Source organism: Bidens hawaiensis, unplaced genomic scaffold, assembly GCF_021521415.1.
Source record: "Bidens hawaiensis isolate Kalapana, Puna unplaced genomic scaffold, B.hawaiensis_p1.1 tig00015613_1, whole genome shotgun sequence".
Taxonomy (NCBI): Eukaryota; Viridiplantae; Streptophyta; class Magnoliopsida; order Asterales; family Asteraceae; genus Bidens; species Bidens hawaiensis.
In genome coordinates, this window is record NW_027492397.1 from 375,006 (window position 1) to 394,930 (window position 19,925).

Below are 19,925 nucleotides of genomic sequence, written 5' to 3' on the forward strand. Positions count from 1 at the left end.
TAATTTTAGTTTTCAAGTATTCTTAATGAATCCTAGGGTGCTAGAGGCACCGATCGGATTCTCCTTCGGTTGCATCTACAACATCTACAAAAGTGTCAGTATCAAATCGACAAAGGAATCTTCAAGAGAGATCGGTTTCATGGACCCAAATCTCTGAAAGATGAATGGATGAATGAATGGTTGTGTGTGTGATTGGCAGAAATACATTGGTGTAGTTTGGTATATTAAACATCTCTATCGATTTGACAAATTTTTAGATACTTCGGTTAAGAAATATGATGTCTTAATTTGATTAAATGATCTTATGAATCGGATATTTTAAGTAGTTCTCCTCCTACCCCTATCTATACATGTCTAAAGCCCAATTTCTTATGCATCATCCCCCCATACTATTTCCAAAACCTTCAGGCTTTAACTTCATAACTAATTTTGTAACTTAAATACAACTCGAGATCCGTGCTATAGCTAATATTCGATGGACGAAAATCATTACAATATATATGTTGTTTAATACACAAAGTAATAATTAGATCAAGTTAAAACCATTAATTATTTGATTTGTAAATTATTCAAAAAAAACCTAACCACATACCGTTTATGTTGAAAATTATTAATGCCTTACACAAAATAATATTCCAATAAGAAAATTAGGCTTTGATTGGAATGAAACAATTATAACTATTGAAATGATATTTGATGAATTTGGGTTTGAGCATGATCATTTTACTCATTGTGTCTCAACCTAGGATTGACTCGATCATTGGTCATCTTTTCATGTGTATATATATATGCGTATAAATATACCTCCGTTTTTCAACAAAATTTTCCATTAATAAATAAAGTTAGATTGAAGATAGATGTAATTAATACAATTGTTATGTTACCAGTTTTATATTTTTATTTACATACTAGTGGACGAATAAGTGTATACACAATAAGTGGTAAATCGTTAGACAAAACTTTATTGAGATATTAAACAAATCTCACATATCATTATTTCCTCTACAAAGAAGAGAGAACGTATTATGCGTTTTTGGACATAATCAGGATAGAGCTTCCATAGGGCGAGAAGGGGTGAACTGGACCAACTGGTATAGGAAGTTTTCACTCATACGATTGTTTGGTGCATGTTTTAAGTATATATATAAATATTATGACTCCTATATCAGCGAATGTAGTTTTTAAAAGATTGAATTTTGCAATTCAAAAAGAGGTAGCGGCACAACATGTTGCCTGCTTGCCCAGTGCCGGCTCCGAGACGGCAAAACTATTTTTGAGCCAAATGCGGAATTTTTTTGGGCCATAAGTAAAATGAACATTTTGTTGGGTTTAAATAATTTAATTTTAAATGTGCTTACTTGATTATAATTTGAGTTACGTAAAATTTTTTTGAAATAAGCTTAAAAAATATCTTAAATAAGATTAGGATCCACAAACTTTTGATTAGATGTCATACTCATTTGCCACTAGACCAAGTTAATTATTATGTAATTGTGTTGAAACATTGATTATAGAATTTTTTTTTCATAAAATACATTTTTTTAAAAAATTAAAAAAAAACGGGCCTAGCAAGGTGTCGGGTCTGTGGCCGTCGACTACTCTGCCATACACTAAGGCCAGCACTGCGCTTGCCTTCTGTTTTGATGTAATCACTACATTGCTTATTTATTAATAAAAACAGTAAATAAACAAATATATACTTTTTATTTGGTAAAAGTTTGCATGTTAAATTATATTTTGAGACAAAAATTCACAATAACACGTAAAAAAAATGAAGATAGGAAAAAAACATCATAATGAAATTTCAAGGAAATCCACATAAAAATTACCTCTGTATTGAAAACGTCCGAAAACAAATTATAGTTTATTTTTTAGTTTTAAACTTTTTTCCTCAAAATTTACACCAAATCATAAAACAATTAGCCAATCCTTTGATTGGGTTGGGAGTTGGGACATTTCTTGTAACAGGTTGGCATTGATTTTCCGAAAGCAAAAGTAACGCGTTCAAATAGAGTACGACAATACAAATTTGTTCAATCAGAAAACTAGAGGTGTTTTTAGTCGTATCTATTAACTAATGAAGTTTGTCATTTAATCAACACTTACACTCTATTTCATATCCTTAAAAAAACCCGACATAAGAGGATAAGAAATTGTCACATTTTCTTCATTTTATCTCATGTCACAAGCATCACGGTGTCATTCCACCTTTTCTCATTTTCCTCATTTCTTCACAATGTTTAAAGCCCCTCAAAAGTGAAATCGGGATAAACCATGGAATATTTCCGTGAAAAATAGCCGGGACAAACTAGAGGGAATGGTATTCCAGACCGGCCTCCTTTTGCCACCATTTTCAAGACTTTTCTCGTGTCTCACTCCACATGCTCTAACATAATCCAATTTTTAAAGCAACACGAACCCTTCATTAAAAAACATAAATATGAAAAGGTAATATTTTAAAATCATGTTTAATTAGAAAATTACCATACTTTATCACATTTGAAGTAATTTTTAAAATAAAAATAACCTACAGTGATTAGTAAAACTTTGTTCTTTTTACATATTAATCTTCATATAATTTACGTAGTATGGTTTCTTACTACGGTTTGAAGTTTGTTTATTTGTTCCCGAATTCTATGTTACAGTTTGTCTATTATTAATTTAATTATACTTTAGTGACATATCTCCCTAATTTTGTAACGAACACATTTCGCAATATAAAAATAACCAACTTAATAACAACTAAAAGGGATTAGTTAAAGAAATGGTGGGAAGACTAGAAGATGAAGTTAATTATGTTATACCAAGTTGCTTGACTTTTGATGTTTTTGGGGAGTTGTTTAGACTCATGAACATCTATACGCTAAGAGATACGCTCACATGCAGGATCTAATGCACGATGACCCTAGACATCCTTTGAACACTAGAGTAACTTATAAAATAGTTCTTTTGTAATTTAGATAATACAGAGGTAGGGTACCAAAAAGACCCAAATACCCTTAAGTACCACCCGCGGGTCGCAGAAGAACCTCTCATATATCGCCCGCAGGACATATTGATCACCCGCGTATCATGGTGGAGGAGGAACGTCCTCATACCACACGCGGAAGCATCCCGACACCCTTAAAAGTCATCCGCAGGACAGGACATATGTCCACCTAAATAACTGGAAGACAATGCCAGCGGGACAGCCGTTACCAATTAACTATCATTTAGAAGAATATCCACGATTGTTACTTGAGGAATACGTGACCTACCAGCCAATGAACAAAGGACACCTGGCCAGGTTGTTATAACCGTGCAAATGGCCAGAGTGCGACTCATCCTATCATTGGACGACGCACGTCCAGGTTGTTATACCCATGCACATGGGACGTATAGATCAACCTATCATAAGAGGACACGCGTCCAGGCGGTTATTGAAGATCTTCTGGAAGAGGACAGCTGGCCCAATCACCTTCTTACATCCTTTTGCTATAAATACATTGTCAAACAGTATGAGGTATTCATTCACTCACTTGCATTTTGACTACACTTAGTCTGTTTACTTCAGTACTTTCTCCATTTATAAACGTTACTGATTCTCACGCCGGAGGGTGGTTACATGAAGATCCCCCCTCTTGTCTTTCCTGTAACGAGACTCACGGTGTCTGTTTTGCAGGTTCTGGTCTTTGGACTTTGGGAAGTTACACTCATATCTTAGTTGTAATTACCGTATTTTACCCTGTGGACTCATTGGATCCAGGACCCATACCCAGGTATCGGATCCGTGTTTCTTCATTGGCGCCATCCGTGTTGGTGTTAGAATTGCATAATTTTTTCTCCGTTGGTTTTTTGGTTCGTTTGATATTAGTAAACTTCCTGAAGGGCCGACGGGAACTCCTGCACCTGACTCACGTGTAACTAACACGGAAGCACCTCAGGGTTTCGCTTCAAGTTTTTTTGCACGTATCACAACTCCAGGTGGACGTACTCTAGAGCGTGTTACAGCCCTAGGGTCACGAAATGTTGATGTAGTACATGGAGATTCCACCCCAACAAATGTTACAGCACCGACCGGTCCCACTCCCACAGATATGGGACGTGTCTCGGCACCGGAAGGTTCCAATTTGGGTAAACTCAGACGAATTACGGAGGAGACCCGTCGAAACCGATCAGTATTGGGTCCGGAAGATGACTCGGGCGATTATGAAATGGCAAGGTCTCATCAATGTAATTCTAGATCCAGAGGAGCGTTAACTCCTGAAGAGTGGCTCCGTGCACAACAACAAAGTTTGGTAGCCGAATATGTACGTAGAAACGTAATGAGCGTTTTCATGCCCGCGCTCTGACTTATGAGGAATCTCCCCGGTGATCCTCTTCTCCTCCACCAATAGTGAGAGGAAGTCAGATCCGTTATAGCCAACAGGCGGAGCCAGAGTTTGGCGAAATTCCAAGGCTACGCCCTCGTCCTCGCATCGACATGCGGATACCATCTTACTTGGAAGAATTTGATAGCTATGATTCAACTTACCAACCGGGGGAATACAGTACGTATACCGGTGACAGTAGGATGAGCTCACAGGCGAGAAGCAGTCGTCCGCATGACATAGTCCGCCATACCGAGTACCACAGCAATGCTGAACGAGACTTTACCAAACCATATCGCCCCGCGGCTTTCGCCGAAAAATCAAAGTTCATAGCAAGTATTGCTACAACACCCTTTCCTGTTAATGCTAAAATACCTACATCGGTAGGTAAATACAATGGTATGACTGATCCAAGTGATCATCTCCAGAACTTTGTGGCGGTAGGTGGTGTCAGTGGTTGGACGCTTCCCTATTGGTGTCACATGTTCGCGTTGACACTGACAGGGGCAACAAGAGAGTGGTTTGAAAAGTTACCTGACGGTGAAATTTCTAGCTAGGATGATCTGGTGAAAAAATTTTCTCAACAGTTCAGTCAGCAGAAAAAACATACGCGAGACCAATCAGAAATTTTAGATGTCGTTCGTCGTGATAACGAGTCTATAGAAGATTTTATCACCAGATTCAATGACGAGAGCCTGAACATCGGTGGAATTAGAAAAGACATGCTTCGCGGTGCCTTTCGCAAAAACGTCAAATGTGATGATTTAGTCCGCACACTTACTGGCAGAGATGGAATGCCAAAAGAGTGGGACGATCTTATGACTGCAGCAAAGGTGTATGCGAACATTGAGAAGTGGTAACCCAAAGCAAAAATTTAAATTCGAGTTTCAAACTCCGAGACCGAATAGACAAGCGAAAGGCCCTATCTGGTCGAGACTTCAGTCAAGTACGAAAGCACCAAAACCATTTGATGCACGATCCCACAAAGGCAACAAGAACAAAGCGGGACCCTTGAACCGAGGTCCCAACAATTGGACTCCTCTTTCAAAGACTCCCGCCGAAATTCTCACCACAGATAATGTGAATTTTAGAAAACCTCAGCCACTGACGAGAAGGTCATTCCTTGACCCGAAAAAGCGTTGTTCGTATCATGATGACATTGGTCATAATACGAATGAGTTCAGAATATTAAAAAATGAAATTGAAGTGGCTGTAAAGTCTGGAAAACTTGGACACCTGGTAAAAGGTGGGAAACCTGACAATGGTAAAGCTCTCGCACGTGACATCCAGGGTCCGAGTAAAAAGCAAGTCAGAGATTTAAACGTCCATATGATACAAGGCGGATACGATACAGGGAAAAAGAGGAAGTAGTCTGATGATGAGGAATGGAAGAATGAGCCAGTGATCTTTCCTTGAATCAAGGGGGGCCCGAATAACAAAAACCTCTTGATCATCAATGCCCTATTCGGACACTACAGTTCCCAATACGTCTTCTTCGACACTGGTAGTACTTCGGACATTATGTATGAACAATGTTTTGAACAGCTTGACGAAGAAGATAAGGAAAGATTAAAACCCATCGACGCTCCAGTATCTGGGTTCGGAGGGGAAATAATGCATCCGCGAGGTGTAATTTCATTCCCAGTCACCTTAAGCGGCGGAATTCATTCTAGGACCGAGGAGGTCGAATTTATGGTTCTGCCAGCAACATCAAAACATGACATTATTCTTGGACGAGAAGCGATTGGTGACTTTAATGCTCATCCGTCCACGGCACACGGTGCAGTAGGAGTTCCAACTTGCACTGGCATAACAATAATTCATGTTAATCGGCACTGCTTTGCAACCGAGAGCTCAAAACCTAGCAAGATTCCAAAACAAACTGTGAATACTGAACCAGAGGAATGGGTTTTGAAAAAAAATTTCCTGATCAAATTGTAACAATAGGACCTGCTATTTTCGAGATAGTACGGACTTTCTTGAAACAATTATTATCAAAGAATATTGATGTTTTCGCGTGGCAACCCGCGGATATGACTGGTGTCCCGCGGAACATTGCGGAACACAAATTAAGGGTAAACCCGTTGTTTACACCAATTGTTTAAAAACAACGTAAGATGGGTCCGGAACAAACAAAAGCAAGGAACGAGCAAGTCCAAGACATCCTGCAAGCTGGAATCATCCGCCCAATTCGTTATCAGACCTGGGTTGCTAATCCAGTTATCGTCCCCAAAAGCAATGGGTCATGGCGGATGTGTATCGATTTCAAAGATCTAAATAAAGCATGTCCCAAATATTGTTATCCTTTACCCGAAATAGATCTCAAGGTTGATGCTGTGGCACCATTCAAATTCAAGTGCTTCCTGGATGCCTACAAAGGCTACCATCAGATCCGCATGGCAGCAGGCGATGAGGACAAAACAGCATTTCGTACCGATCAAGGCACCTTTTGCTACAAAATGATGCCTTTCGGACTAAAGAATGCGGGAGCCACATATCAACGATTAATGGACATAGCGTTCAAAGATCAAATTGGTCGGAATTTAGAGGTGTATATGGATGATCTCGTAATCAAAAGTGTTGATGAAGATCAGATGTTGAGAGATATTGAAGAGACTTTCAAAACCTTGAAAGGTGTTAACATGAAGCTGAATCCGGCTAAGTGCTCATTCGGAATGGAAGAAGGAAAGTTTCTTGGAGTGATTGTCGCGGATGCGGGCTTCAAAGCTAATCCAGATAAAGTTCAAGCTATAGCTCGTATGCCTTCTCTTTCTTCCCTCATGGAAGTTCAAACACTCAATGGTCGATTGGTTGCTTTGAATCGTTTCTTGGCAAACCATGCAGCCAAATCTCATCCTTTTATCTCAACACTAAGAAACTGCCTTAAGAAAGCACATTTTAAATGGACTGCGGAAGCAGAACAAGCTTTTGTGGAGGTTAAAAAATGTTTGATGGAATTGCCCACGTTAACAGCACCCCAAGAGGGAGAACCTTTAACGTTATACCTATCGGCTTCAGACATTGCCATCGGGCTGTCCTTCTGACAGATCGAAAGAACGTCCAAACGCCGATCTACTACGTCAGCAGAACGCTATCGGACCCGGAAACAAGATACTCCATGCTTGAAAAACTTGTTTTGGCATTGGTTTATGCTGCCCGACGCCTCCGCAGGTACTTTCAAGGGCATCCCATCAATGTCTTAGCCGGATACAAGCTCAAAAACGTTCTCAGTAAACCAGAATTGTCTGGGCGATTGGCCAAATGGGCCATCGAGCTAGGTGAACATGCAATAGAATACAAACCTAGACCAGCAATTAAAGGACAGGTGTTAGCGGACTTCGTAACAGAAGTCCCGCATCACAAAGAAAAAAAATGTTTGATCGAGCAACAACCTCAAGCACCTCCGGAATTAGGACAGATTTGGTCTTTATTTACGGGCGGAGCTTCAAGCAGCGAGGGATGTGGCGCAGGCCTCAGGATAGTCAATCCCGAAAGCCATGAGTTTACATATACCATAAACTTGGACTTCAAAAGTACCAACAACGAGGCAGAATATGAAGCTTTCTTGGCAGGCTTACGGATAGCCAAAAAGCTTGGGGTTAAACATTTGGAAGCCAGGGTAGATTCCATGTTAATTGCGGGACAGATCAGCGGCACATATGAAGCAAAAAATGATATCATGGCTTCATATGTGTCACAGGAGAAAAATTTGATGCTCCAATTCTCTTCTTGCAATGTCATTCATATAAAGAGAAGTGAGAACAAATCAGCGGATTCTCTCAGTAAATTGGCTTTAACAAACTTTGAACATTTTGCCAAAGACATCCGCATCGAAATATTAGACCGCCCGTCTGTTCCGCAACATCAAGTTTTAGTGATCCAAACAGGAGTAGAATCCTGGATGACACCCATTATAGCATACTTGTCATCCGGAACACTTCCGGAAGGAAAAGCAGTAGCCCGGAAGATAAAACACAAAGGCTTGGACTATCAGATGCATGACGGTGTTTTATACCGACGTTCTTACCTTGGACCTATACTTCGATGTGTGGATGCCGAGGACGCGAACTATTTGATCAGGGAGGTTCATGAAGGCATATGTGGTCTTCACGCTGGCCCGCGCATAGTCGTATCAAAAGTAATGAACGCTGGATACTACTCGCAGGGGATGCATTTGAATGCTGTGCATGAAATCAGGAAGTGTGATTCATGCCAGCGCCATGCCCCTAACACACTGCGACCAAAGAATGAACTCGTTCCAGTCACTTCGGCTTGGCCGTTCCAAAAATGGGCTATTGATATCATGGGACCTTTCCCTGAAGCCCCTGGACGGGTCAAATTCTTAATAGTAGCCATAGACTACTTTACAAAATAGGTGGAGGCCAAACTAGTTGCTTCTATAAAAGCAGCGAGTGTTAAAAATTCTTGTGGGAATTCATCATATGTCGTTTCGGCCTCCCCCTTGTGCTCGTTAGTGACAACGGGACACAATTCGCGGACAGTGGGTTACAAGAATGGTTAAAAGAGTTACACATTTCTCAAATCTTCACCTCTGTAGCCCACCCGCAAGCGAATGGTCAAGTCGAGAGAACCAATCGGACGATCAAAGAAGGAATCAAAAAAAGATTAGGAACGAAATGGATGGGATAGGTTGACGAATTTCCCCATGTACTATGGGCCTTCCGCACTCAAAGGAATTCCAGTAATTCCGAAACCCCCTTCAGTTTAACAATGGCACGGAAGCCATGATTCCCGCGAGATTGGTATCCCATCCGCCAGAGTTCTTATGATTGAGAATAATGATCATGAACTCCGGATGAACCTTGACCTCTTCGAGGAAAGGAGAGAGCTAGCATCGATCCGCGAACATAATTATAAACGCCAGTTGCAAAAGTACTATAACTCACGGATCCAACGATGCGAGTTTGATGCGGGAGACTACGTCTTCCGCAATAATGAAGCCTCCGGGCAAGAGCCTCTAGGCAAGTTGGCTCCAACTTGGTAAGGACCCTATAAAATACAGAAAGTTTTATCTAAAGGGGCTTACAAGTTGGAAAAGTTGGATGGGACTGAGATCCCTAGAACTTGGAATAGGGCCCAACTAAAGAAATGTTACATATAGTCTGTTTTTCTTTTTTGGCATGCGTGCCTAATTGAATGTTTACAACTTATGTATTTTTACTTCCTGTAATTCGGTTTATGCCTTTCTAATAGAAATTTTCTTTTTCAGTCGCTTATGACTTATAATCCTTTATTGGCATACAAAGAAGATCCTATAAACACTTATATTATGACAAAATAAACAAAGTGTACTTGATACAAAATTAAACCTTCTTTATTTACACAAATGGGATTACAACATAAACAAAAAGAAGATCAATTACAAGAATAGAAAAATTTATGGTGCGGCATCATTATGCCCAGCATTCCTGTCTCCCGTGTCTTCCGCATCTTCCTCGTGTTCATCAAGTTCAAGAAGAGTTTTTAATTGCTGGATGCTGTCTTCCTTGTCAGCAAGCTCAGATATCTGATTCGTCAAAGAAAATTTCAACGAATCGAAATCCTTTGATTTCTGCTTAAGGATGGCAACAGTATCTTGACCAGTTAGGATGTATTCTTCAGGACGCTTAGAAGTTGAACCAAATTGATAACCTTCTTGGAAGCCCGGTTGGCGACCAGCTTGTTTAGAAGCTTTCAGAAGGATAGCAACACAATTCCCAAGCTCATCGCTAGCCCGAACATCGACGATGACCTGTTAAAACAACTATGTTTAATTGACCTTAAATACTCAGATTATTTATGGTAAAAAACAAAAGATATACCTTGGGGATAGCTTCTGCCAATAGCCACTTTTGATTCGCCTTGGCCCGGACAAGCTCCATCTTATGACCAGCGCACTCCAAAGCTTGGTCACGGTTTTTGGCATTAAGATAAGATAGACACTTGTCTTTGGCCGCTGATTCAGCTTGCAGAGCTTCAATCAATTTGGCCTGTTCAGCCATTAATTTGGCCTGTTCTTTCAGTTGCTTCTGAAGAACAACCTTGGTTTCCTCGGCAGCAGACCGAGCAACCTTCTCCGCCTCAAGAGCCTGACGGACTTCTCGAGATTCGCTCATAACTTTAAGAACTTCCTCCTTAGCATCAGTTTCAGAGGCCGCCAGCTCGTCCCATTGATCATTCATCGCCAACCAATCCCTATTTATTTCTTGGTTGGTGGAAGCAACATTCGCCAAATAGTAAGAATTGGAGTTCAGCAGTTCTTGGCGAATACCGCGACAACGTCTCTCCCTCTCGCCGGGAGGAAGGCTCTCCCGCAAATACTCGAAGCAGAGGTCCACGTCACGGAATGCGGAATCCCGACGTAAGGACCAATTCGGTTGATGCGGGGTGGGATCTTCCTCCTGCGGAGCAGGAGAAGTCTGAGGAGCGTGTGGGAACATGCTCACACCCCCTTTATCCCTAAAGTGATGAACATTATACGAAGGCGACATACTAACATGATCAGTATTGTCAACCCCCTTATTCTTCTGTGGAGAGTTGTCCGCCACCTCAATGGGCTCCGTCGCAACGTTGGGAGGCGGCGATGGCGGACGAGGAGGTGAGTTTTTAAAACCAAAAACACATTCAGAAAGGTTATCCAGGTTCACTGAAAAAATAAATGAAGGGTTAGAAATATTCCAATCCAAATAAGATATAAAAGTAAAGAGAGATTTTGCATACCTAACGAAGTTTCTTCTGCATCGAGTTGTTCCAGACATGCTTCCAAGGCGGCAGGATTTGTCTTTTTGGATTTTTTCTTCTTCAAGACAATCTTTACCGGGTTAACCTTGCATTTGCCCACCACCTTGGAAATGCCCGCATTAACGACTGGACGTTTACCCTCAGCGGTAATATCATCAGCTTCCGGACCCTTGGTGTCCGCAGCAGTATCAACGTCATCTTGACCCGCCGCCTGGCTAGTAGTGGCTCGTTGACGGGTAAGACCTGCAGTTGAACCCACACCTCTATTAGCATCAGTTGAACAAACTTTTTCACAAAGTGATGACTCCTTGCTAGATGAAAAGAGTACGATCACTCCGCTAGAAGTAATGGCAGTCACAGGTCGGGGTTTCAAAATGCCCTCACCTTTTTGGATGCAATCTTTAACTTATGCCTCACCTTTGGCATACATCGCCTCGAAAACTTTGGGTTCCGGGCGGAACGCTGTGGGAAACACAAAGTTAGGACGGGTGCGCTCAAGAAAGGGTGCATCCCTTTCATCGATTGGGAGTCGTACCATCATCCCTCCCTCACGATCCAACAAAGTGCTGAAGGCGGAACCTTCACCTATACAAAACAATTATAATAGTCAGAAATCTAAGGTATATAAATAAAAAACAAAATATTCCCAAACTTACTCTTGTCAGTCTGCTCGTAGTAAGGTTCCAGAGTTGGAAATGGCCACAATCGGCTCATCTTCGCACTCACCATTGCTCCCTCATGAATGGGACGCATGGGAGTAGGCGTAGAAATCAGAGTCTTGTACCATGAATGACCTTCATGAGCGGCGGCAGAAACCACTGGCATGGGAGTTTCCGCCTTATGTTTCGTCATCTTGAATGGAATGACGTCCTCGCGAATCCAGAAAAACTTTGGCTTCCAGCCATGAAGGCTACGGAGCCACTCCGTGCCTATAGTCATCTTCTCGATGGAGGCAAAACTGTACCACCCATCACGAAGGGTCATTTTATAGAAAACGGCAAACATGCCAATAGTCGGTTCAAGGTTGCGAGTTTGGCAACAGAATTCGAAATGTCGAATCCTCAACATCCCAAAGGGATGGATCTGCGAGAGATGAATCCCATAAGTTGTCAGAACTGATTGGACAAATTTGGTAATCGGAATCCGGAAGTTCCCCGTTGTAAAATGGTCCACCTAGACAGCCATTTTCTTCGGAGGAGGACTAGTGGCAATAGAACCACTAGCAGGACGCTCCGGTTCCCACTCCGTCGTCAATCCATACACATTTACAACGTCATTATAATCCTCTTCTTTAAGGTAGACTTAAACCTCCTTGATAGTAGGGCTACCTTTCTTTTCTTTTGCCATTTCAATTTCAAAAAGATTAAGAAATATTAGAAGGGTGAAGAAATCTCAGAGAATGTTGAAAAGTCTCAAGTGTTTGAAAGAAATTTGAAAGTGATAAAGGTTAAATGGAAACCATAAGGGTTATATTTATACCCATCGCAATTAATGCGATCCATAAAGTACCAGAGGAGAGAGAAACCGCGGACCGCCAGATGGCTGACACGTCAGGCGGGAAATTCAAGATAATGAAAACAGGCTGTCAAAGGCGTCACACACGTCTTATCAGTTGTCCTTAGCTAGCTTCTCTCTCCACCACGTCACTATAGTTATCCAAATTTTCAAACATTTCAAAATGTCGAAGATCTCTGAAAAATCTTCTCAAAAGATATTAAAAACAGTAAAAGGATCACAAAAGTCAAAGAAATATTCCTCATTAATTATCCAAAAAAGTAATTACAAAAGGAAAAGAAAAAATTACAAGATACAGAACATTAAAGCCTATCCTAAGGGTTTGAGGCTGATGGGTCTTCCGGAGCCTTCAATGATGTATCTTCCGAGGAGTCTTCCTCAGATTCCTCCCCAAGATAACTCTTCAAAAGTTGTACGCCGTCGTATATGGAAGCAAAATCCGGAAGCATACCTTGTAAAGGAAAGGCTAAAGTGTCGTGCTCTTTAACCCGGTCAGCACGATTTTGTTTGACATTTACACCATGCAGCGGATGATCCTTAAATGTGCGGTTACTTAGTGCATAATTCACTCCTTCATGAAAACCTATAACACGCCCAAGTGAAGAAGAAGCAGCCATCACATTGGCAAAACTGTCATTAAGCTCCTTACTTCCCTTAATACGGCGGATGGCCTGTTAGGGTAAAAACATAAGTTCTCATTATCAAAAGCGAGAATGAAACAACAAGTGATAAAATATGACTTACAGCATCAACTCCCCGAGTAAGGAACCATTGACGGTCCTGCTCCGCACGTTCCGCCCGCGCTCGGAACTCCTTTAATTCCGCGGTGACTTCCTCATGAGCTTGAAGGAGAGAGTCATAGGCAGTTTGAATTTCAGCAGCACTCTGGTCTTTAAGTTCGACTCGCTCCTTCTGCAAATTTTAGCTCCACTTCAAGATCATGGATCCGAGCACCCTGAAGAGCCACTTGATTTTCCAACGCCAAGTTTGCTTCTTGGGCCCGAACTAAATCATCTCGGTCCTTTTGAGCCTTTGCCCGATCAGTTTCACGAATGGAATTTTGCCTTTCACAAGCCTCCTTCCATCGGCGAGCAGCGTCAGCATTACGATCTTGCTCACTCTTAAGGGCATTCTCCGTGTCGGCTTGTTTCCACTTAGCAGTTTGGGCAGTAATACGATACTCATCAGCTTCTTTCTTAGCAGCCTCAGTGGCCCGCCTAGCTTCTCCTACTTTCCCGCATAGAGTACGCCACTCACTTAAGACCTCATGGCTCCCGGCCAAAGCATTAGCTAAATGATAAGCTACATTCGTGTGAAGATCATGGCGGGAAAGGTCACGTTGATATGTCATCTCAGCGGGTGGCTTATAGTGTTCAACAAAATCCATACAAGTTATAGGATGGGAGAACCGAGACCCGTTAGTAATGCCCCATGGAGGGACAAACAACTCATGTTTGACAAACCCAAGCCCGTGTCCCCGTAATAACGGGAACCTGAAGGTTTAAGGCGAGCCGGGGTTGAAAAAGGCTGTTGAGGAAGAGGCCGAGGAGGAGACTCTTCAGTCCTGTAACCTTCCTCATTAACAGCAGGATTTTCCTGATGATCAGTAGTACCACCCCCAGCCTGGAAAGGACAGTCAAAGCGAGTATCAGTTTCCGACTGGTTGTTAACTCCCTCTGTTACAATATCAATTGGTGGAGTCGGCATCCTATCTTTTATAATAGTCTCAGTTGGAGGGGAAGTCGGCCGATCTTCCGCCACAATGCCACTTGGCGGAGTAGGCGGCTTGTCCTCCACCTCTTTTTCCGGAGGAGGAGATGGTTTGCTTTTCAGTTTGAGGGGTCGGGGTGGGTAATTTCTCAGATACGTCTTCATCAAAGATTAGAGGATCTGCATAAAAAATTATAATCAGATGAAAACATCTTAAAAAAGTATAACGTTTAAAGATAACTGCATACCTTCTACAGTATCGATGCGGTCGGCAAGACTGTACTGGGGCTTCTTAGGGCGATGAATTTTTCGTTTTTTCTTCGATGGCCCTTCCTCAGCATCCGCAGTCGTCACGCCCGTTTGATTCCTTAAAGCTCTCTTTTTCTCCAAATCTGCCAATAAAGATGAGACAGAGGAAAATTCAGACGCATCTTCATCAGAGTCTTCCTCCTCTTCGGAAACAGGAAAATCAGAAGCATCGCCATCGTCATCAATTGATGATAGAATGGCGATCATCCCATAGGAAGTAATGGCATTAAGGGGAGGAGGGTTTAGAACATACGCACCTGTTTCAAAAGTGGCATACGAAATTACAAGTTCAGGATGAACCTTCTTCAGAAAAAGAAATTGAGATTTGGTCTTTTCAAGAATAGGCTGGTCTCCCGCCTCGCGGATACTTTTTCGGACACACCTTCTGTCCTCAAAGAGAGCATTAATCATAGAACTCCGACCTGAAAAGATAGGAGCTTAATCATAAAAACACTCAAGAAAGCAAAGAGACAATAAAAGGTAACTTACGTTCATTCAAGTCTACGAAAATGGGCTCCATAAATTTTGTTGGCCACAAACGGCTAATGCCTGCCCACACTAGAGCTTCTTCCGGCAAGGCCCGCATAGGTGTTGGCTCCATCGTGAGTACACGATACCATTCTTGACCCTCATGAGCAGCGGTAACAACGTCAGGAAGGGCATAATTCACTGGGCGGCGAACCATGTTTAACGATACCACGTCCTCAGAAATCCAAAAAAGCTTATTCCGCCAGTCTTTGGATACCTTTTCAACTTCATATCCGATACTTCGATCAGAAAACCCTTGACATGTATACCAACCATTACGGATAGTAAGACGGTAAAAAACTAGAAATCGATCAATGTGTGGCACCATGTCACGTGCTATGCATGCAAATTCGTAATGACGAATCCGCATCATAGCACGGGGATGCAGTTGAGATAAGTGGATCCCATAGGCAGTTAGCACTTTCTGGAGAAATCTCGTTATGGGTAAACGGAAATTCCCATGAACGAAATAATCATCATACACAACCATTTTTCCAGGCGGTGGGAAACTGGCTATGGAACCAGGGGAAGGAAACTCCGGCCCCCATTCAGGTGGAATACCATACGTTTCCAATAATTTTTCATATTCTGAATAATCCCACGACACTTCTATTTCGTCGACCTCAGTCTGTACGTTCGACATTACAATGAAATTGAGAAAGATAGAAGAAAGATATATGAAGGATTAAGAGAAAACTAAGAAGATAATCAGATGAAAAGAGTGATAAAACTTCGAATAGAAAGAGTTTCTCCTTATTTATACCCATAGCAATTAATACGATGGGATATGAACAATAGAGAGAGAAAATCATCGCCCAATCAATAATTACCACGTCACGCGGGAAATTCGAAAAAGAGAAAAAGCTGCACAGTCGGGTACAGTGACAGCCTTAAAAAACGTCCTATCATCTATTCACGCGGCTGCGAGTGGTCAACTTGTCATTTTTTCATGATTATCCATACCAACAGAAGATATTTTTACTTAAACTTCAAAATTCAAAAATCTCAAAAAAAAAAACATTAAAGTCCAAAATTTCACACGCATAAACACTTCACGCGGAAGAAACACTGGACTGGGGGGACTTATAGAGGTAGGGTACCAAAAACAACCAAATACCCTTAAGTACCACCCGCGGGTCGCAGAAGAACCTCTCATATGTCGCCCGCGGGACATATTGATCACCCGCATATCATGGTGGAGGAGGAACGTCCTCATACCACACGCGGAAGCATCCCGACACCCTCAAAAGTCACCCGCAGGACATGACATATGTCCGCCTAAATAACCGGAAGACAATGCCAGCGGGACAGCTGTTACCAATTAAGTATCATCTAGAAGAATATCCATGATTGTTACTTGAGGAATACGTGACCTACCAGCCAATGAACAAAGGACACCTGGCCAGGTTGTTATAACCGTGCACATGGCCAGAGTGCGACTCATCCTATAATTGGACGACGCACGTCGAGGTTGTTATACCCATGCACATGGGACGTATAGATCAACCTATCATAAGAGGACACGCGTCCAGGCGGTTATTGAAGATCTTCTGGAAGAGGACAGCTGGCCCAATCACATTCCTACATCCATCGGCTATAAATACATTGTCAAACAGTATGAGGTATTCATTCACTCACTTGCATTCTGACTACACTTAGTTTGTTTACTTCAGTACTTTCTCCATTTACGAACGTTACTGATTCTCACGCCGGAGGGTAGTTACAGGAAGATCCCCCCTCTTGTCCTTCCTGTAACGAGACTCACGGTGTCTGTTTTGCAGGTTCCGGTCATTGGACTTTGGGAAGTTACACTCATATCTTAGTCGTAATTACCGTATTTTACCCTGTGGACTCATTGGATCCAGGACCCATACTCGGGGATCGGATCCGTGTTTCTTCAGATATAACTAATGTTTCCTATATATGTAATGATATTGGTTTTCTCAAGAAAACGCAGTACCACAAGAAACAAAAATACCATATGTATATCAAGATCTAATTATGAAATATTCGAAGCGACAACCTTTTTAGAACGATTACTAGTCTACTCCTATTAACTACATATGTATGTATGTTTCTGGATTTGAAACATCAATCTCTTAGAGAGACGCCTTATGACTAGGATGTTTCTTGGAAATAGAAACGCCAACTAATAAAGGAATAATTATGTATGCCAATACTCTATATCTATTTTACTTCTAAAATCATCATACATACATCCCGAAGGATTAGAACCCACAAATACTTGATCGAAGAGCACATCACTTTACCACAAAAATTGTTACATTTCACCTCTAAATTTTAGTAATTTTGTAAGTTATCTTGATTTATTTGAGCCAAATAAAAATAAAGACCGAAAATGTATCATATTAGGTAAAATCTATATTAGTTATGACCAAAGATGTTATAATATTTTTATTGGAATCTTCATCTCGTGCATACAAATTAGTTAAAAAAATATATATTTATACCAAAAATTTGTTTACATTTAAAAAGAAAAAAACTCAAATCTGATACTCATATCTCTCTCTATTATAAATGACATTTATTATGATGTTTTCCTTTCACATTCAAATCTGTGTGTTAATTAGAGGTTCTATGTTTTTGAGACATATATTTTGACACATTCTGAGTTTTGTCTTCTAGCAAAATTATACAGAGTGAAATGTTGTGAATTGAATTTAGCCACTTTAGATTTGTTTTCTTTTTGTTGTAATATAAATATTCAAACTAATCATATCAATTAGCCAACTGTTAACAATAGATAAAGTAAACCAAGTCATTTGCCAATTTCTTGTCAACACTTATAAATGGCCCCCACTCTTTGGTTGCCAGAAGGCCATGAGGTAATTAAATGATTCAAACCTTTTGGAAAAAATCAACACCTTTCATTTTAAAGACACTATTTTCTTATAAAATACTACTACCAGTGGTTAATTAATTATACCAGGGTCATAATAAACCTATGATGTTACTCTAAACTAATATTCTTTTATCTTATCTCTAGAATCAATATATTTACTAGTTTTATATTAAATAATAATATCATTAATTGAAAAAAGAAATGTTTATAATGAAAATAATACATCATGGGATGAAAAGTTGCATAGATGGTCATGTGCTCTCAATTTTTCTACAAGCCACATTTGTAGTTTAAAAACTTGTGATTTGTTTTTTTCCATGTAAAAGATGTGTTTCCAAAGTATGGATTACAAAAAAAAAAAAAAAAAAAAATTCTCCAACATAAAAGAAAATGAAAAAAATTGTTTATTAATAGTATATGTTTTCTATGAGTGTCTTAATTGGTATAAGTATATAAGATGTTTATTGATGCTCACTTCCCTCTTATAAACCACCCATCCATCTCAGCCTACATTCTCCTTCCCTTCCTTTAGTGAGCAACCAAATCTTCTATCCTTCTCATTTCAACCTTTTCACTTCATTGAGACATTTTAACAAACATCTTCATGGCTAGAACACAACAACGGTATCGAGGTGTCCGACAAAGGCATTGGGGCTCTTGGGTTTCCGAAATTCGTCATCCTTTATTGTAAGTCTATTTCCAAATGCGGAAAACTACATTTTTATTTATCAAACTTAATACATTATAAATTGTTGCATCAAACATTTACTCATTGGCAACTCTCTTTCCCCAATACAGGAAAACAAGAATTTGGCTAGGGACATTTGAGACGGCCGAAGATGCGGCCCGCGCCTATGACGAGGCGGCAAGACTCATGTGTGGGCCCCGCGCAAGAACCAACTTCCCGTACAACCCCAATGTGTCACAATCCTCTTCTTCCAAGCTACTTTCTGCTACTTTAACAGCCAAATTGCATAGATGCTACATGGCTTCACTTCAAATGACCAAACCATTATTCCAACAACAACAACAAATAGCGAACCAAAAACGAATGTCTTCAACCCATCTAAGCGAGTCTCCACCCGACACGAAGCCAATGTTGGTGCAACACCAGCAAGCCGCGGTGGATATTAACAACACTCATCATTATGATCATCATTATCATAATCATAATCATGATCATAATCATCAGCAGCAATATTTTGCTAAACTTGAAGATCATCACATTGAACAGATGATTGAAGAGTTGCTACATTATGGGTCAATCGAATTTTGTTCTATCAAGCAATCTAATGAATAGTTCAAAGGCCAGAGTCAAAGACAGCAGCAGTTTTTGCATAAAATTTGATGGACTGTTGTTTAAATGTTTTTGAAGACATTTTAACATTTGTTAATCGAAATTTATGTAAATACTGATGATGATCGAGGACTTGTTTTTATTATCAACCCATTTTTTTCTGGAGCTTCTGTCTGTGAGGCCTATATTTCCTTGTAGGTTAGATCTTGTACTATGTAGTGAAATAATATAAACATTTTAATTGTTTTATCTGTATTATATAATAAATATCTCGTTTTTTTTTTGTAATATTAGTTGAATAAATGAGTTATTTTCGGGTTAACATACTTAGTATTTATTAAATGGGTGTGTTCAGATTAACTTGCTACGTGTTTAATGAACGAGTTATTTAGCCAAATAAAAGCTAAATTATTTTCATGTCGTATTCGTGTCTTATGTTTTGGATCGTGGCCCATGTTAATAATAGTACATTGTTTAAGTTCTCTAAGTTGGACCGACAGTCATGGCTAGATTTGTTGATGACGTAGACTATAATGTTGAAAATAGGCATAAAATCAATCTATATCTATCTGTGTCCATATTATTACCGGGTGTTTGTTACTTTACTTTTTAA

The 19,925-nt window shown here is 40.5% G+C and overlaps 1 protein-coding gene across 1 annotated transcript; it reads left to right on the forward strand.

Moving 5' to 3' along the window:
• Positions 1 to 18,619: 18,619 nt before the first annotated feature.
• Positions 18,620 to 19,405, forward strand: LOC143549512 (ethylene-responsive transcription factor ERF003-like). Its single transcript, XM_077040410.1, has 2 exons — positions 18,620 to 18,702; positions 18,814 to 19,405. Exons 1-2 carry the CDS (start codon positions 18,620 to 18,622, stop codon positions 19,313 to 19,315), a joined length of 585 nt encoding a protein of 194 aa, XP_076896525.1. The 3' UTR covers positions 19,316 to 19,405.
• The last annotated feature ends 520 nt before the right edge of the window (positions 19,406 to 19,925 follow it).

Excerpts from the sequence above, each read along its gene's own strand:
- LOC143549512 (XM_077040410.1), top strand. The coding sequence starts at position 18,620 with ATGGCTAGAACACAACAACGGTATCGAGGTGTCCGACAAAGGCATTGG. Across the intron at positions 18,703-18,813 it reads GAAATTCGTCATCCTTTATT|GAAAACAAGAATTTGGCTAG; the intron begins GTAAGTCTATTT and ends TCCCCAATACAG.